General features: G+C 40.2%; 1 protein-coding gene across 1 annotated transcript in view; it reads right to left on the bottom strand.

Moving 5' to 3' along the window:
- Window positions 1–16,751, bottom strand: part of LOC124037065 (ephrin type-B receptor 1-like) — a 173,257-nt gene that overhangs the window by 129,060 nt on the left and 27,446 nt on the right. Inside the window, exon 2 of the mRNA XM_046351699.1 lies at window positions 7,253–7,317. Coding sequence (XP_046207655.1) covers window positions 7,253–7,317 — 65 coding nt within the window. The remainder of the gene's footprint in view (window positions 1–7,252; window positions 7,318–16,751) is intronic.

Genomic DNA, 16,751 nt, shown 5'->3' with positions numbered 1-16,751 from the left:
ATTTAATGGTGCTCCATGGGACGTTCAAAGTTTCTGATATATTTTTATAACCCAACCCTGACCTGTACTTCTCCACAACTTTGTCTCTGACCTGTTTGGAGAGCTCCTCGGTCTTCATGGTGCCGCTTGCTTGTTGGTGCCCCTTGCTTAGTGGTGTTGCAGACTCTGGGGCCTTTCAGAACAGGTGTATATATACACTAAGATCATGTGACACTTAAATATAGTCCACCTGTGCGCAATCTAACTAATTATGCAACTTCTGAAGGTAATTGGTTGCACCAGATCTTATTTATGGGCTTCTTAGCAAACGCGGTGAATACACTCACAACTTTTCAGTTAAAAAATATATATATATTCATTGAAACAAGTTATTTTTTAATTTCACTTCACCAATTTGGACTATTTTGTGTATGTCCATTACATGAAATCCAAATGAAAATCCATTCAAATTACAGGTTGTAATGCAACAAAATAGGAATAACGCCAAAGGGGATGAAGACTGTACATGTCTTATTGTTGATATTCGATGGGAGACTGTAATACCCATGGAACCACATGTAGAAGACGGGTTAGAAATACATATGTTTGATGGAACTGTAATTGTGCAATAGAGAAAGCGAGGGAATAGCGTTATAAACGTTACATATTGTTAACCGGGCCCCTTTGTAACAGGCAGGCGGACGCAAGCAGTGTTGCAATATTGCAGACCTGTAACGGCCGTTGGTGCAAGAAGGTGAGGACCAAAGCGCAGCGTGGTACGTGTTCCTCATTTATTAAATACAACTGAACACTAAATACAGTGTAACAAAAAGAACAAGCGAAACAGCTCCACCAGGTGCAAAACACAAAACAGAAAGAAACTACCCACAAAACCCATGTGGGCAAGAGCTACCTAAGTATGGTTCTCAGTCAGAGACAACGATAGACAGCTGTCCCTGATTGAGAGCCATACCTGGCCAAAAACAAAGAAATACAAAAACATAGAAAAGAGAACAAAAAATGCCCACCCTAGTCACACACTGGCCTAACCAAAATAGAAAATAAAAGCCTCTCTATGGTCAGGGCGTGACAAGACTAATTAGATGAATAGCTAGTTTACTCTATAAATGTATGCTTGACCACTGTGGTCTCAAGCTCAAGATATGGGAAGTAGCCATAAACTGATCATAACCCAAATGTTATAACGTTTGTGTATGTGGCTCAGGCAAAGGCTGGTCTCCAGTTTCCAAAACACAGCGAAGGCTGGTCTCCAGTTTCCAAAACACAGCGAAGGCTGGTCACCAGCAAAAACACAGTGAACGCTGATCTCCAGCATGACCCTCCAATGCTGGTCTCTGCTGTTTTTTTTCAGCAGGGTGTGGTATGCTCAACTGCAGACTACCACTTGTTTAGATACAGTGGCAAACAAAAAATAAGTAAGGAAATAGCCAAATAGCACAAATAAAACAAACAAGTGCAAGTAAGTCTTTCAAGGCTTGACCAAATATTTTAGCCTATCCAATAAGTTATGCCGTTCAAAAAATATGCATCTGGATTTTAATATAGGCTTAATTTAAAATGAAATAATAAATTGCAATAAAGAACAATACGTTCTAGTTGTTTTTTAGCATGTCTTAGGTCTACCTAAAGGTTTCTGGCAAGGAGAACGAGCATATTCACATGGTTTTAGAAGACTTCGGAGTTGAGTGACAATATTGCCTGCTGTACTGAAAACACTTTCAGACAGAGTGGTTGTTGCAGAGATGCACAGGTATTGTCAGGGAACGTTGGCCATGAGTGGAAAAAAACCTTCATTTCCTCTCCACAATGCTAGTGGGTCATCGTCTCCTCCGATAGCATCTTCAATGTGGTAGCTCTGAGCTGGCGTTGTGTACTCAGCGTCACTGAGTGTGACTTTCCTTCAGCAAGTAATACATAACTAGACCTAACAGTGTTTTATTGTTAACAGGGATTTAATGAGATTGTTTGTGGCTTTTGTAACAATTTCAATTTGAAGAATTATATATCCTAGACTAAGCATCAATCTATAGCCAATGTGTGTAACTGCATCCTTCAGGGTGGAATTATCAACAATGCACTGTTAAAATGAAGTGCTTTGGAACACCACAACTAGTGGCAACTGAGCTGCCATCATCTTCAAAAAGAGGAATACGTAACTTTACTGGAGTATTGAAACACATAATCCTGAGATATTTTGAAATATTGCATGGTGTGTTGTAACACCACTTAATCAAGTGTTGTGCAACACCTTGCCAGTGACTGGGAGCACTAACAGAAAATATTGAAAAAACTATTTAGGTGATTGAAGCCCTGCTTAGAGCAGAATTAGATACCTTCTTATTTGATGTGGTTTCCTCTCTCTAAAGCTTTTCAACACCATCGTGTTTTGAATCCTGTCTAATACAGAATTAGATCTCTTCTTCTTAACTTCTTAATGTTTAACATTGTTTTCTGAATTTGATAATTTACCAATTTGGCTGGCATTGTCAAGCAGTGTTGAAACCACCAGCACTACCTGGCAGCAAGAATTGAGGATTCTAAACTTGCCTCTTCCATTGACAATCACACATGTGGGAATGGGTGCTGTCCTCATTGAATATTAATTTGCCTGACGGTTTTGATATCCGTTTATCATTATCAATTACCAGAGGTGTGGACTCGAGTCACATGACTTGCAACTCAACTTTGACTTTTAACAGCAATGACTTGTGACTTGACTTGGACTTGAGCCTTATGACTCGACCTGACTTGATACCCTCCCTAAACCCAAATATTAAAAATGATGCTATTAAAAAAGTGTGCAGCTCATAAACTCTTCATTTAATGGTTTACAGTTTGAATCGGACAGCAGCCAATCAAATTGTGCCAGCTGAGAAAAAGTTGTGCGTGGCAGTGCAGAGGAAAGATGAGACCCAAAATTATTATTTTAGGATATAAAGATGACGCTTTATCAACAAAAAATGGATTGCAACTTGCAAAACATGCAGGACGAAAATTACAGACGGAGGTGCAACTATTTCCAACTTTGTTCGACATTTGAAGCTGCATAAATATAGCCAACTACAGCTAAATATAGCCAACTACAGCTGCTAATATAGCCAACAGCTATATATTTCATTACTTTACTGGTGTATCATGTAGGCTAATGTAACATTAAATCAATAAGCCTCCACATAGTCAGTCAGTGTGGGAACGTGATCATTGCATCCAAGATTGAGCTACAACTGGCTAGGCAGTTGGTAGCCTAAATCCTACCTGATGTTACTGCTGTTCCTAAAACTATTGACATACGTTAGCCTACGGTAACCACACAGAGCGAGTGTGTGTGTGTGTGTTAAGGTTGGGCGATTGTGTACAAGCCTACATTGCCCGATTGCGCCCCATAGCCATCCTCGATAGTCGATCACTATTGGGGGGGGGTGTCTTTCTCATGGCTACCCATGTATTTCCATGGAAATCTAACGTTTATTTGGAAAGTAATAAATATATAGATATTTTTAAAAGCATTCATGATTTGCGTAAGTGTAATATACTATTGTAATATACTATTGTAATATGTAATATACCATTACGACTATTATGACCTGTGTAAGACTCGAAACTCAAAGTTTAGGACTTGAGACTTGACTTGCTATTTGGCGGTCTTGACTTGAGACTTGACTCGGACTTGTCTTTCTTGACTTGGGACTTGAGTGCTAAGACTTGACTTACTTGGGACTTGTAAAACAATGACTTGGTCTAACCTCTGTCAATTACACATCATGGCACAACAAGCTTAATACTAACATAGAAGTATACTTCTCTTTCTTCAAACATGCATACAACATGTGACAGAATCGTAAATTCAAAAAACTATTACCCATAATCATCTAAAAACAGAGTCACTTGGCAAGATAAGAAATGCAAGGTGATAAAAACAAGACTTCCAATGAGTTCAATCACATAATGTTCTCTCGTTGGTTATGAAAGACACATTTTGACCAACATATTATGTTGGATATATTCTTATATTATTTTGGTAAAATGAAATGAACAAATCAAATCAAATCTACTTTTGGGGTATTTGGCACTTTGAGATAGTTCTGAAATGACAGAGATACAGATAGGTGGGAGAAAGAGATGAAAATGTTGGAGCAAGGAATTGAACCCCGGTCTTCAGTGGGGAGAGGGGTGAGGTGTCTAAGCTGGGTCACTTACCGCTAGCCAACGGATTTGCATTCTTTTTTATAAAGTATATGTTGGTTATTTTTTGTTGTTGTTGTCAATTTCAATTAACCCCAGAATAATTTCTTACAATGTGGCTGTGTGGTTGTGTGTGTACATTTCAAACTAAATGTACCAGTTATTGCCTCTCCTGTTTGTAATCTGTATAAATAAAGTATTGAAAATGAAGGTATAATTCCAAAGAAAATATTCTGCATAGACCCTTATCATCAATCAATATTTAGGCTATAAACCATTTGCATTTCTAAATCATGGATTGTATGAGATAAGCGTTTTTCGTGTTACGATGCTGCCTTTTACGTGCACTGAAACCCCCAGTGTTTTCACAACACTTTCTTACAGATGTACCATGCGGAAATCTCTCCGGCATTTCATGGTTGCTAAAAATTCTAATAGTTCACCCAATTTTTTTTACGTGACATAACAAGCAACTATAGTGTAGTGCAGGTATTCCCAAACTGGGGTATGCATACCCCCAGGGGTAAGCGCAATGCAGTCGGGGGTACGGACATTTTTTTTTTCTTTACATTTATTTCCTTCACATTTTCAAACAGTACATTTATATTTTACGTGGTCCTTCTGTAGCTCAGTTGGTAGAGCATGGTGCTTGTAACGCCAGGGTAGTGGGTTCGATCCCCGGGACCACCCATACGTAGAATGTATGCACACATGACTGTAAGTCGCTTTGGATAAAAGCGTCTGCTAAATGGCATATATATATATATATATATATGTTTTACAACGAGGCTATACATTTGGGTGAGGTTTTTTTCTCGCCTGAGAAGCCTCGTTTCACTGCCAAAAATAAACTGTAACCATTTAGTGTTCAGCGAAATAACAACACAATGTAAAATACAGGTAGCCTAGTCAAATAATTAACTTCGAATCACATTAACCGTTACTCTCTCGCGGGAAACCTTCACTCTTGCGCAGACATTTAGAAACAGAACATGACAATTTGAAAAATAAGCCTGAGCTTGAATAAAGATCACTTTCCGAGTAGCAAGACATGTATAAAAGCAACAGATATCGTTAATAAGAAGGTGCTAGAAGGGTCTTATATGGTGAGCTACCGAGTGGCTAGGGCAGGCAAGCCCCATACTACTGCGGAGGACTTAATTATTCCTGCTGCCACGGATATGGCTGGGACAATGCTGGGGGAAAAAGGCCAAAGAAACTATACAGACAATGTCTTCATCAAACAACAGTGTTTCACGACACATCAGTGACATGGCAGGAGATGTTCTGAAACAATTACTGCTTCGCATACAAGTCAGTCAATTATATGCGTTACAGCTGGATGAGTCAACAGACATGACGGTCCTGGCACAGCTCCTGGTATATGTCCGTTACGTTTATGGGGGTCAATTAAGGAAGACATCCTCTTCTGCAAACCACTGGAAACCAGGACAACAGGAGAGGATATTTTTAAAGTACTGGGTAGCTTTATGACATCAAATTGGCATTGGCGGTCAAGATATGTTGGTATCTGTATTGATGGAACAAAAGCCATGACAGGGAGACATACAGTAGTGGAATGGTAACACACATGCAAATAGTTGCTTTCTACGCCACTTGGGTACACTGCAGAATCCACCGAGAGGCTCTTGCTGCCAAGGGAATGCCTGACAGCATGAAAGACGTTTTGGACACAACAGTTAAAATGGTTAACTTTATTAAAGCAAAGCCCCTGAACTCTCGTGCATTTTCTGCATAATGCAATGATATGGGCAGCGACCATGTAACGCTTTTAAAACATACAGAAGTGTGCTGGTTATCAAGGGGCAAAGTATTGATATGTTTTTTGAATTGAGAGACGAGCTTAAAGTTTTCTTTACTGACTATAATTTTCATTTGTCTGACCACTTGCATGATGACGAGTTTCTCACATGACTGGCCTATCTGGGTGATGTTTTTTCCCGCCTGAATGATCTGAATCTAGGATTACAGGGACTCCGCAACTATATTCAATGTGCGGGACAAAATTGAGGCTATGATTAAGTTGGAGCTCTTTTATGTCTGCATTAACAAGGACAACACACAGATCTTTCTATCATTGTATGATTTTTGTGTGCAAATGAACTCAAGCTTACGGACAATGTCAAATGTGATATAGCAAAGCACCTGAGTGAGCACAATTATGCAGGTACTTTCCCAAAACGGATGACACAAACAACTGGATTCGTTATCCCTTTCATGCCCTGCCTCCGATATCTGAACAAGAGAGCCTCATCGAAATTGCAACAAGCGGTTCTGTGAAAATGTAATTTAATCAGACGCCACTGCCAGATTTCTGGATAGGACTGCACAGATTTTCTTGCCTTGGCAAATTGTGCTGTTTAAGACACTGATGCCCTTTGCAACCACGTACATATGTGAGAGTGGATTCTCGGCCCTTACTAGCATGAAAACTAAATACAGGCACATACTATGTGGAAAATGATTTAAGACTGACACTCTCCAATACAACCCAACATTGCAGAGTTATGTGCATCCTTTCAAGCACACCCTTCTCATTAACCTGTGGTGAGTTATTCACTATTTTTGATGAACAAATAAGGTTTCATATGTAAGACGGCTAAATAAAGAGCAAAATGATTGATTATTATTATGTTATTATTTGTGCCCTGGTCCTATAAGAGCTCTTTGTCACTTCCCACGGGCCGGGTTATGACAAAAATAAGTGTATAATAAATGTATTGTATAGTGTGTGTGTGTGTGTGTGTGTGTGTGTGTGTGTGTGTGTGTGTGTGTGTGTGTGTGTGTGTGTGTGTGTGTGTGTGTGTGTGTGTGTGTGTGTGTGTGTGTGTGTGTGTGTGTGTGTGTGTGTGTGTGTGTGTGTGTGTGTGTGTGTGTGTGTGTGTGTGTGTGTGTGTGGCAGGCTTACAATGATGGCAACAAAAGCAAACAGATTCGACCCTGGTGCTAGAGGGGGTACGCAGCTGGAGGTTGAATGTTTGAAGGGGTATGGCCCGGGACTATAAAAAGTTTGGGAACCACTGGTCTAGATGAAGTGGAGTGTTCTTACCCCAGAGGCAGGATACGCTATCCAACCCAGCTCTGCTGTTGCCGTCCGCGTGTCCATCACTGTCTCTGTAGGGGAGAGAGAGAGATTCAATACACATTTCTGCTACAGTACTGCCAATGCAAACACCTGTTACTGTAAAACACCTCATTCCATTACTTTTGTGTACGCCCATTTTTACTTTTTATTTTATTTTTTATTTCACCTTTATTTAACCAGGTAGGCTAGTTGAGAACAAGTTCTCATTTGCAACTGCAACCTGGCCAAGATAAAGCATAGCAGTGTGAACAGACAACACAGAGTTACACATGGAGTAAACAATTAACAAGTCAATAACACAGTAGAGAAAAAAAGGGGAGTCTATATACAATGTGTGCAAAAGGCATGAGGTAGGCAAATAATTACAATTTTGCAGATTAGCACTGGAGTGATAAATGATCAGATGGTCATGTACAGGTAGAGATATTGGTGTGCAAAAGAGCAGAAAAGTAAATAAATAAAAACAGTATAAAAACAGTATGGGAATGAGGTAGGTGAAAATGGGTGGGCTATTTACCAATAGACTATGTACAGCTGCAGCGATCGGTTAGCTGCTCAGATAGCTGATGTTTGAAGTTGGTGAGGGAGATAAAAGTCTCCAACTTCAGCGATTTTTGCAGTTCGTTCCAGTCACAGGCAGCAGAGTACTGGAACGAAAGGCGGCCAAATGAGGTGTTGGCTTTAGGGATGATCAGTGAGATACACCTGCTGGAGCGCGTGCTACGGATGGGTGTTGCGATCGTGACCAGTGAACTGAGATAAGGCGGAGCCGCCCGGGCAACAAAGTATTGAGATAAACTTTTGTCATTGACCAAATACTTATTTTCCACCATAATTTGCAAATAAATTCATAAAAAAATCCTACAATGTGATTTTCTGGATTTCTTTTTTCATTTTTGTCTGTCATAGTTGAAGTGTACCTATGATGCAAATTACAGGCCTCTCTCATCTTTTTAAGCGGGAGAACTTGCACAATTGGTAGCTGACTAAATACTTTTTTGCCCCACTGTGTGTGTGTATATATATATATATATATATATATATATATATATATATATATAACCACAAATAAAAAGACATGGAAAGAGGGATTTAATTGCCTAACCAGAAGTATTGCATGTTTTCAGGAACATCAAATATGCTCACAGCTCCAAAGTTGTCTTACACTTGTTTGGGAATAAGTGTGTAGGTGTAGTAAATACAGGACAGTATATAACAAAGTATTCTCTGTGGACATCATTCAAAGTGTTGCCCTTGGTAAATACATCATGTTGTTTTCCTTCCCCTGTGTTTGTTTTCACACAGTCTAAAAGTGTTCAGCCTGGGACTGATCAATAGGTTATTGGTGGGTGATTTCTGCGGAGGAGTGCATTAAATATTGATGCACCGGGAAATATTGATCATGTCCGTGAAAATGCATCAGCAAGTACACAAACACCGGTGCCGCCAACTGCCACCAAACTGCCACCAAATTATTCAAGGGCATTCACAACAACAGCACATTTAGGTTTATTGGTGCCTTTTCACCACAACAATTGTTCTCTCCCTCTTTCTCTCTCTCTCAATTTTCAATTTGCTTTATTAGCATGATGTAACAGTGTACAAATTGCCAAAGCTTACTTTGGATATTTACAATAGGAAAATAATAAGAATCAAATCTCTCTCTCTCTCCTTGTTGGCATGGAGTCACATCCCTTTGTTCAACAAAGAAGAACATTTCCCCAATATATCAACTGGTCTGTGGGTCTGTCTGTCTCCTCTCTCTCTCTATCTCTTCACTCTTCCTCCTTCCCCATTTTTCTGGGAGTCAATAAAGCCAGAGGGTGGAAAGCAGCATGGCAAATCATCAGTCGACAACAACAGCCATTTTACAGAGAGAGGGTCTGTTCCAATCACCTGCCAACCAACCGCACCATGCAAAAAGCAGAAAAGAACCCCTCACTCTCACACCAACTCAGCTTCCTACCAGTGCTCCACACTGATGCACTCCCACTTATCAAAAAACTGGTCAGGGTAGTATCATGCCATCCTGTCTTTAATTTTTTTTTATCTCTGTAAACAGATACTTATCCTTAAATCCTAGTCTCAATGAACAGGCTGTTCTCTGTAGTCAGTGGAGTAGAGGATGGCAGAGCAGAGGAGAGCAGGTCCAGGGACAGCCGCAGGGTACCTTTCACTTTTACTGAGCTCAAAGCTTCACATTAATATTCAGAATTAGCAGATCATCAGAGGAAATCTCAGATTTCTGCATGGAAGTACAGGCACTTTGGATTGACATCCAGGATAGATGTTGTAGACAAGACACTCCAAGACCATTTCCCCAGATGACATATGCACACGTCATAATCCCTGGCAAAAATGTTTAGAATTACAGGACATTATCTGTTAAATGTATCTTACAAAATGCTAAATTCTCTCAGCCTAATAGTAAAATGTGTAGAATAGCATGAGATTACCTATAAAACTGAACATTTTCCTTCTGGCCCATGGCAATATGTGTAGAATTACAGGAAATTACCTTTAAAACAGCAACATTTTCTCTCAGCCTCATGGCAAAATGTGCAGAGTAGCATGAGATTAGCTGTAAAAACTGAGAAAAAAATATCATTGCCCCATGCCAAAATGTGTTGAATTGCTCAGACCTTGTGAAAATGTGGTACGCCTAATCGGTCAGTGGAGTGTTATGGGCTTTATCACGAAAGGAACCATGCTGACCATGCCTTTACAGAGACCCACAGAACAAGCCACACCACAGTCACATTATCCCTCCTATGCAGTTAGGCAAGGTAGGACAACCAGAACACAATGACCCAGAACAACTTAACATCTGTGTTCAGTGTTGAAGTAAATCCATTTCCCAGCATTCCCAGCACACGATTTCTCACAGTGACATACAAATCATTAAAATCCAGGCAGAAAATATTTACACAAGAAGCAACCTAATATCACACAGTCAACTCTAGTCGTTTATTAATATATATATATATATGCCATTTAGCAGACGCTTTTATCCAAAGCGACTTACAGTCATGTGTGCATACATTCTACATATGGGTGATCCCAGGAATCGAACCCACTACCCTGGCGTTACAAGCGCCATGCTCTACCAACTGAGCTACAGAAGTTCACCATTCTGCCATTCTCACTGTTAAACATCGCACAGTGTTCAACACAATGGCTCTTTATGTCATCATTGATCTGTACTTTCCAATGATGGCACACTTATTCAGCATCCAGCTACCAATACCTTACACTGATACATTACGACAAATCATGAGCCAGCAATACCACATAATAATATAACAAGAAAATGTATTACTACTCGATAACAATACTTTAAACATCTCTATACAACTAGCAAGTAACACAATACAATTTACAGTGTCTTGCAAAAGTATTCAGACCCTTTTGATTTCTCCATATTTTATTGTGTTACAAAGTGGGATGAAACAATTGATTTGATTGTCATTTTCTTGTCAACAATCTACACAAAATACTCTAATGTCAATGTAGAAGAATTTGTATTTTATTTGATTAAGATTCATATAAATTAAATAACTAAAATACAGTCGTTACATAAGTATTCAGCTCCCTGAGTCATTTCTGTACATGTTAGAAACACCTTTGTCATCGATTACAGCTGTGAGTCTTAGGTAAGTCTAGAAGTTTGCGCAATATTTGCCCATTATTCTTTTCAAAATTCTTCAAGCTTTGTCTAGATGTCGGGGATCATGGCTAGACAGCACTTTTCAAGTCTTGCCATAGATTGTGAGACAAAATTGCTTGGCAGAAGTGTGTTTTGGCCACAAAGCAATATTCATTGTCTACTTGGTAAGCAACTCCAGTGTAGATTTGGCCTTGTGCTGTAGGTTATTGTCCTGCTCAAATTTGAATTCCTCTCCCAGTCTCTGGTGTAAAGAAGACTGAAGTCATTTTTCCTCTAGGATTTTGCTTGTGCTTAGCTCCATTACGTTTCTTTTTATCCTTTATCTTTTATCTCCCTCACCAACTTCAAACATCAGCTATCTGAGCAGCTAACCGACCGCTGCAGCTGTACATAGTCTATTGCTAAATAGCCCACCCATTTTCACCTACCTCATCCCCACAGTTTTTATTTATTTACTTTCCTGCTCTTTTGCACACCAATATCTCTACCTGTACATGATCATCTGATCACTTATCACTCCGGTGTTAATCTGCAATATTGTAATTATTTGCCTACCTCCTCATGCCTTTTGCACACATTGTATATAGACTCCCCTTATTTTCTACTGTGTTATTGACTTGTTAATTGTTTACTCCGTGTGTAACTCTGTGTTGTCTGTTCACACTGCTATGCTTTATCTTGGCCAGGTCGCAGTTGCAAATGAGAACTTGTTCTCAACTAGCCTACCTGGTTAAATAAAGGTGAAATGAAATAAAATCCTGAAAAACTCCCCAGTATTTGCAAATGTCAAGCATACCCATACCATGATGCAGCCACCACCAGTGGTGATGTGTTGTGTTGGATTTGCCCTCAAACATAAGGCTTTGCATTTAGGCCAAAAAGTGTATTCATTTGCTGTTTTGCTTGCTTCAGTATTACTTTCGTGCATTGTTGCATACAAGACTGTTTTGGAATATTTGTATTCTTCTTTTCACTCGGTCATTTACACTACAATGTTGTCGATCCACCCTGAGATTTCTCCCATCACAGCCATTAAACCCTGAGCAGTTTCCTTCCTGTCCTGCAGCTCAGTTCAGAAGGCCGACTGTATCTTTGATTTGTCTGGGTGGTTTAATACATCATCCACAACATAATTAGTAATGTACAAGGTAAAAATCTGTCGTTCTGCCCCTGAACCAGGCAGTTAACCCACTGTTCCTAGGCCGTCATTGAAAATAAGAATTTGTTCTTAACTGACTTGTCTAGGTAAATAGAGGTCATAAAAACACATTTTAAAAACTTGACATATGCTTAAAGGAATATTCAATGTCTGATTTGTAATTGTTACCCATCTACCAATCAATGCCATTCTTGAAGCTTTCGAAAAGCTCCCTGATCTTTGTTGTTGAATCTGTGCTTGAAATTCGATACGTATGTACGGGGGGACTGAGGAAGGGTTAGTCATTCAAAAATCATGTCAACCCATATTATTTCACACAGACTCCATGTAACCTATTATGTGATTTGATGAGCTTAATTTTACTCTCGAATGAATGTAGACTTGCCTAAACAAAGGGGCTGAATACTTCTTATGAGTTGTTTATTTATCTTGGGTAAAAAAAAACTTTTTGTTCGCTCTTCGACAATTGAATCCATTTAAAAAAAATGACAATTAAATCAATTTTAATCCCACGTTGTAACACAATAAAATGTGAAGAAATCCAAGTGGTCTGAATACTTTTGCAAGGCCCTGCATATGAATTCCACAATGCAACATCACAAAATGAGGACGGATGCATTTGTTATCAAAATCAGTTGTATTACAGGACAACCAGTCTCAAGATGATTTTTACACATGAAAAGTATCCTATGCCACACAATGTCTTATTGAACTGCATCTGTTTTTAGAATGGCAAGCATGACCCAATTTATTTGTAGGCTTTCTTATTTATAGAGCCAGGGTTCTCTGGATGATGTTAAACCATGAAAGCACCATCATGTCTCATCACAACAAGGTGATCACACAGTGATTCGCCTCAGACATACCTGTCAGGACGAGAAAAAAACTATTCTGGTATAGATACTGGCTAGCATTCTTTTACACACAATCTGAAGTTTTTTTTTTTGTCCTTGATATTCTCTGTTTTTACGATGTATGTCACCTCAGATTTGAGTGCCATCAACATTTTGAAAGTCTGAAGGTTCAAAGTAAAGACACTTATCAGGAAAAGTTTAACACGTGTACGGGTTTGGTGAAAGTGTGATAAAGCTATTGCACAGACAAAACTGTAATTGTTATGGTTGGCCAAAATGACCAGCTTCTGTGGGAGATCTAATGGTCCAGATGATTGACTCAATAGAAATGTAACCACAACCGTAGCCACCATGGAGGTTGAAATTGGAAAAAGAGAGATGGCAGTAGAGAGGGCAAAGAAGGCCAGAGATCATTCTGTTTGGCCTAACTATTTATAGAATGGACAATCAATGCATGTTGCTGTACCAATGCATCATTTAGTCAATAGTCTGTGCAAGCCAGCGGAATCAGAAATCATGATTAAATATCCTGACCCACTGAAACACTGAGGTTCATATGGATACAATATCAATAACTCTTTGTTCAGCGATGGTTGGCCAGTTCCATCACTCACTCAGTTCAAATCTTTACATAAACCGGTCTTATCTATGACACAGTGAGGACAAATGTTGAGGGTTCAAGTAATACTGTATGTATGGACACAACTAACATAATATGAAGTGTGGCCTTGAACTTGTGGCTCAGTTGGTAGAGCATGGCGCTTGCAAAACCAGGGTGTTGGGTTGGATTCCCACAGGGGACCAGTACGGGAAAATGCATGCACTCACTGCTGTAAGTCCCTCTTTAGTCACTCTGCTAAATGACTTTGATGTCAAATGTAAAACTATTCTGCCAATTAACCAGCAGCCTCTCATCTCCTTCACCTCAGCTCAGAGATATGCCTTAACAACATATCACAGGTGCAACACACTATGTTCAACATATCTGAAAGCACATTTTCCCAATAGATTTATCACATTTGTTTTGGGCGAATGCCCAAGGATTCAGGGCAGAGCTGTAAGACGAGAGCGCTCTCTGTGCCCTAACAAACATAACCTTCTTTTTCCCTCAGTAGGAACAAACAAAAAGTATAGATTTGTGCAATTCAAACACAGAGGAGTACAAGCCTTGATCATGGATGGAGGGCAAATGTGAAAGAATACACTCACAGTCTCACCCCAACCAAAAGCTGTCACGATAGCCTCCTATGCCATTGATACCGATGGTTTACATGCCTCAACACATATGGCCGTAACTGTATCACTGATGTAACACATTCACAGTAGCTGTAGATCTGAATGACTTTAGAGGCCAAAAACGGGACCTAGTTTTGAATTGGTTGATAACTGAATCCTGTCACCGTGTGTGTTCTCTTTTCAGTCGTCTAGATATCTCCCAAATATATCTCATTACTGACATTGGCTTCAGAGCATTTGCACAATACGGGCACACGCACTCATTTACATCAGCCTCTATCTCTGTTTGTACATTCTTCCTCTACAAATGACTTTGTAAATAGTGCTGCAGAACATAAATGAAATGTAATTGTCCATCATAGTAAGTGGCTACATTGTCAGCCATACGCTGGAGGCTTCATACGAATCACATTTTGAGTACTGAAGGAGAATACATATGAGCCCAGTACTGAGGGAGCTCTCACTTTAGTGGCTGTGTTGGAGGGACAGATACCTAACTGTGTAGCAGTGCACTGGGCAGGGGAGACTGGGTTATGGTGGAAAGTCTGACTGAGCTAATTAAACCATTATCCAGTCAGTGGTGACACCGCTCCCTTGACCCTGCTAGAATGTGCGCCAACATTTATTTAGTTACTCGAAGTCAAATCCCACTGGTGGAGACTCTGCCTGTAAAGAAGAGGCTGTACCTAGGGAGTTATATTCCCCATCCCATTCCAACTCAGTGTGGGTGACACGTTTATAAGACTGGACCTAGGGAATTATATTCCCCATCCCATTCCAACTCAGTGTGGGTGACACGTTTATAAGACTGGACCTAGGGAATTATATTCCCCATCCCATTCCAACTCAGTGTGGGTGACACGTTTATAAGTCTGGACCTAGGGAATTATATTCCCCATCCCATTCCAACTCAGTGTGGGTGACACGTTTATAAGACTGGACCTAGGGAATTATATTCCCCATCCCATTCCAACTCAGTTTGGGTGACACGTTTATAAGACTGGACCTAGGGAATTATATTCCCCATCCCATTCCAACTCAGTGTGGGTGACACGTTTATAAGACTGGACCTAGGGAATTATATTCCCCATCCCATTCCAACTCAGTGTGGGTGACACGTTTATAAGACTGGACCTAGGGAATTATATTCCCCATCCCATTCCAACTCAGTGTGGGTGACACGTTTATAAGACTGGACCTAGGGAATTATATTCCCCATCCCATTCCAACTCAGTGTGGGTGACACGTTTATAAGACTGGACCTAGGGAATTATATTCCCCATCCCATTCCAACTCAGTGTGGGTGACACGTTTATAAGACTGGACCTAGGGAATTATATTCCCCATCCCATTCCAACTCAGTGTGGGTGACACGTTTATAAGACTGGACCTAGGGAATTATATTCCCCATCCCATTCCAACTCAGTGTGGGTGACACGTTTATAAGACTGGAACTGTTCGTTGTATTTAGAGTGAAGAGATTTCAGGGAGGAGGCAGTGTGAGGCAAACTACTCTCATGGGACATTAGCTTTCTCTCTCTGTCGCTTTCTCTTTCCTCTGTCAAAAACAAACAATGCTTTGAATAAACTACAGCATAACATGTTTGGCATATAGTGTACACACCGTATATCCAAGTTTCCAGCTGAGATAAACAGAGATCAAAACAATTGCTGCTTGAATCAGAGTTGGGAAATATACTTCCCTCCTTAAACTATTGACAAAACTGTCCTTCACACACACACACACACACACACACACACACACACACACACACACACACACACACACACACACACACACACACACACACACACACACACACACACACACACACACACACACACACACACACACACACACACACACACACACACACACACACACACACACACACACACACACACACACACACGCACAGAGTGTGCCAGGCGCTGCTGTTCTCCTTGTAGAGGACATGTGGGGCCGATGCAGTGGAATTAATTTCTGCTCTCCAGGCACTAATTAATTACCTTTCTCTACGGTAGTTTGTCTGAAACAGGAAAGGTCAGCAGGACTACTTTGGCCATTAGTAGAGAGAGAGACATCTGCAAATAAAAACACCAACTTAGAAAACCAGAGGAATCAGGAAGGATGACTAATGTTAGCACCACTTCCAATATACGTGTAAAACTATGTTTCCGTAAGACCCTAAAACCTGAATCATCCGTGTGGAGAATAGTGAAAAGTGATCTGAAGATCTCGTGTAGATCTTGGCTCTCCTGCTGTAGTGAATGATTGCTTGCCCAAGATGATTGAGTGTAGAGGGGGTGACCCACTCTGTACCTCTCCCTGCATAGATATCATCAGTAGAACTCCTGCTGTTGAAAGAGTGATTGGAGGAACGACTGGGCTCTGAGTGAGTTGAACAGGCCGTGGATGGACATGCCATGAGAGAACATGGACGACAGACAGACCAGACCGCCCAAAGCATGAGACAAAGCACCTTCCAGAAGACTCCATCCCTATGAATTCACAAGATATGTGCATTTTACAATGATTTCACAAAA

This window comes from Oncorhynchus gorbuscha, linkage group LG06 (genome assembly GCF_021184085.1).
Source record: "Oncorhynchus gorbuscha isolate QuinsamMale2020 ecotype Even-year linkage group LG06, OgorEven_v1.0, whole genome shotgun sequence".
Taxonomy (NCBI): Eukaryota; Metazoa; Chordata; class Actinopteri; order Salmoniformes; family Salmonidae; genus Oncorhynchus; species Oncorhynchus gorbuscha.
Note: the sequence above shows the minus strand (reverse complement) of the source record. Positions and strands in the feature narration are given on the sequence as shown.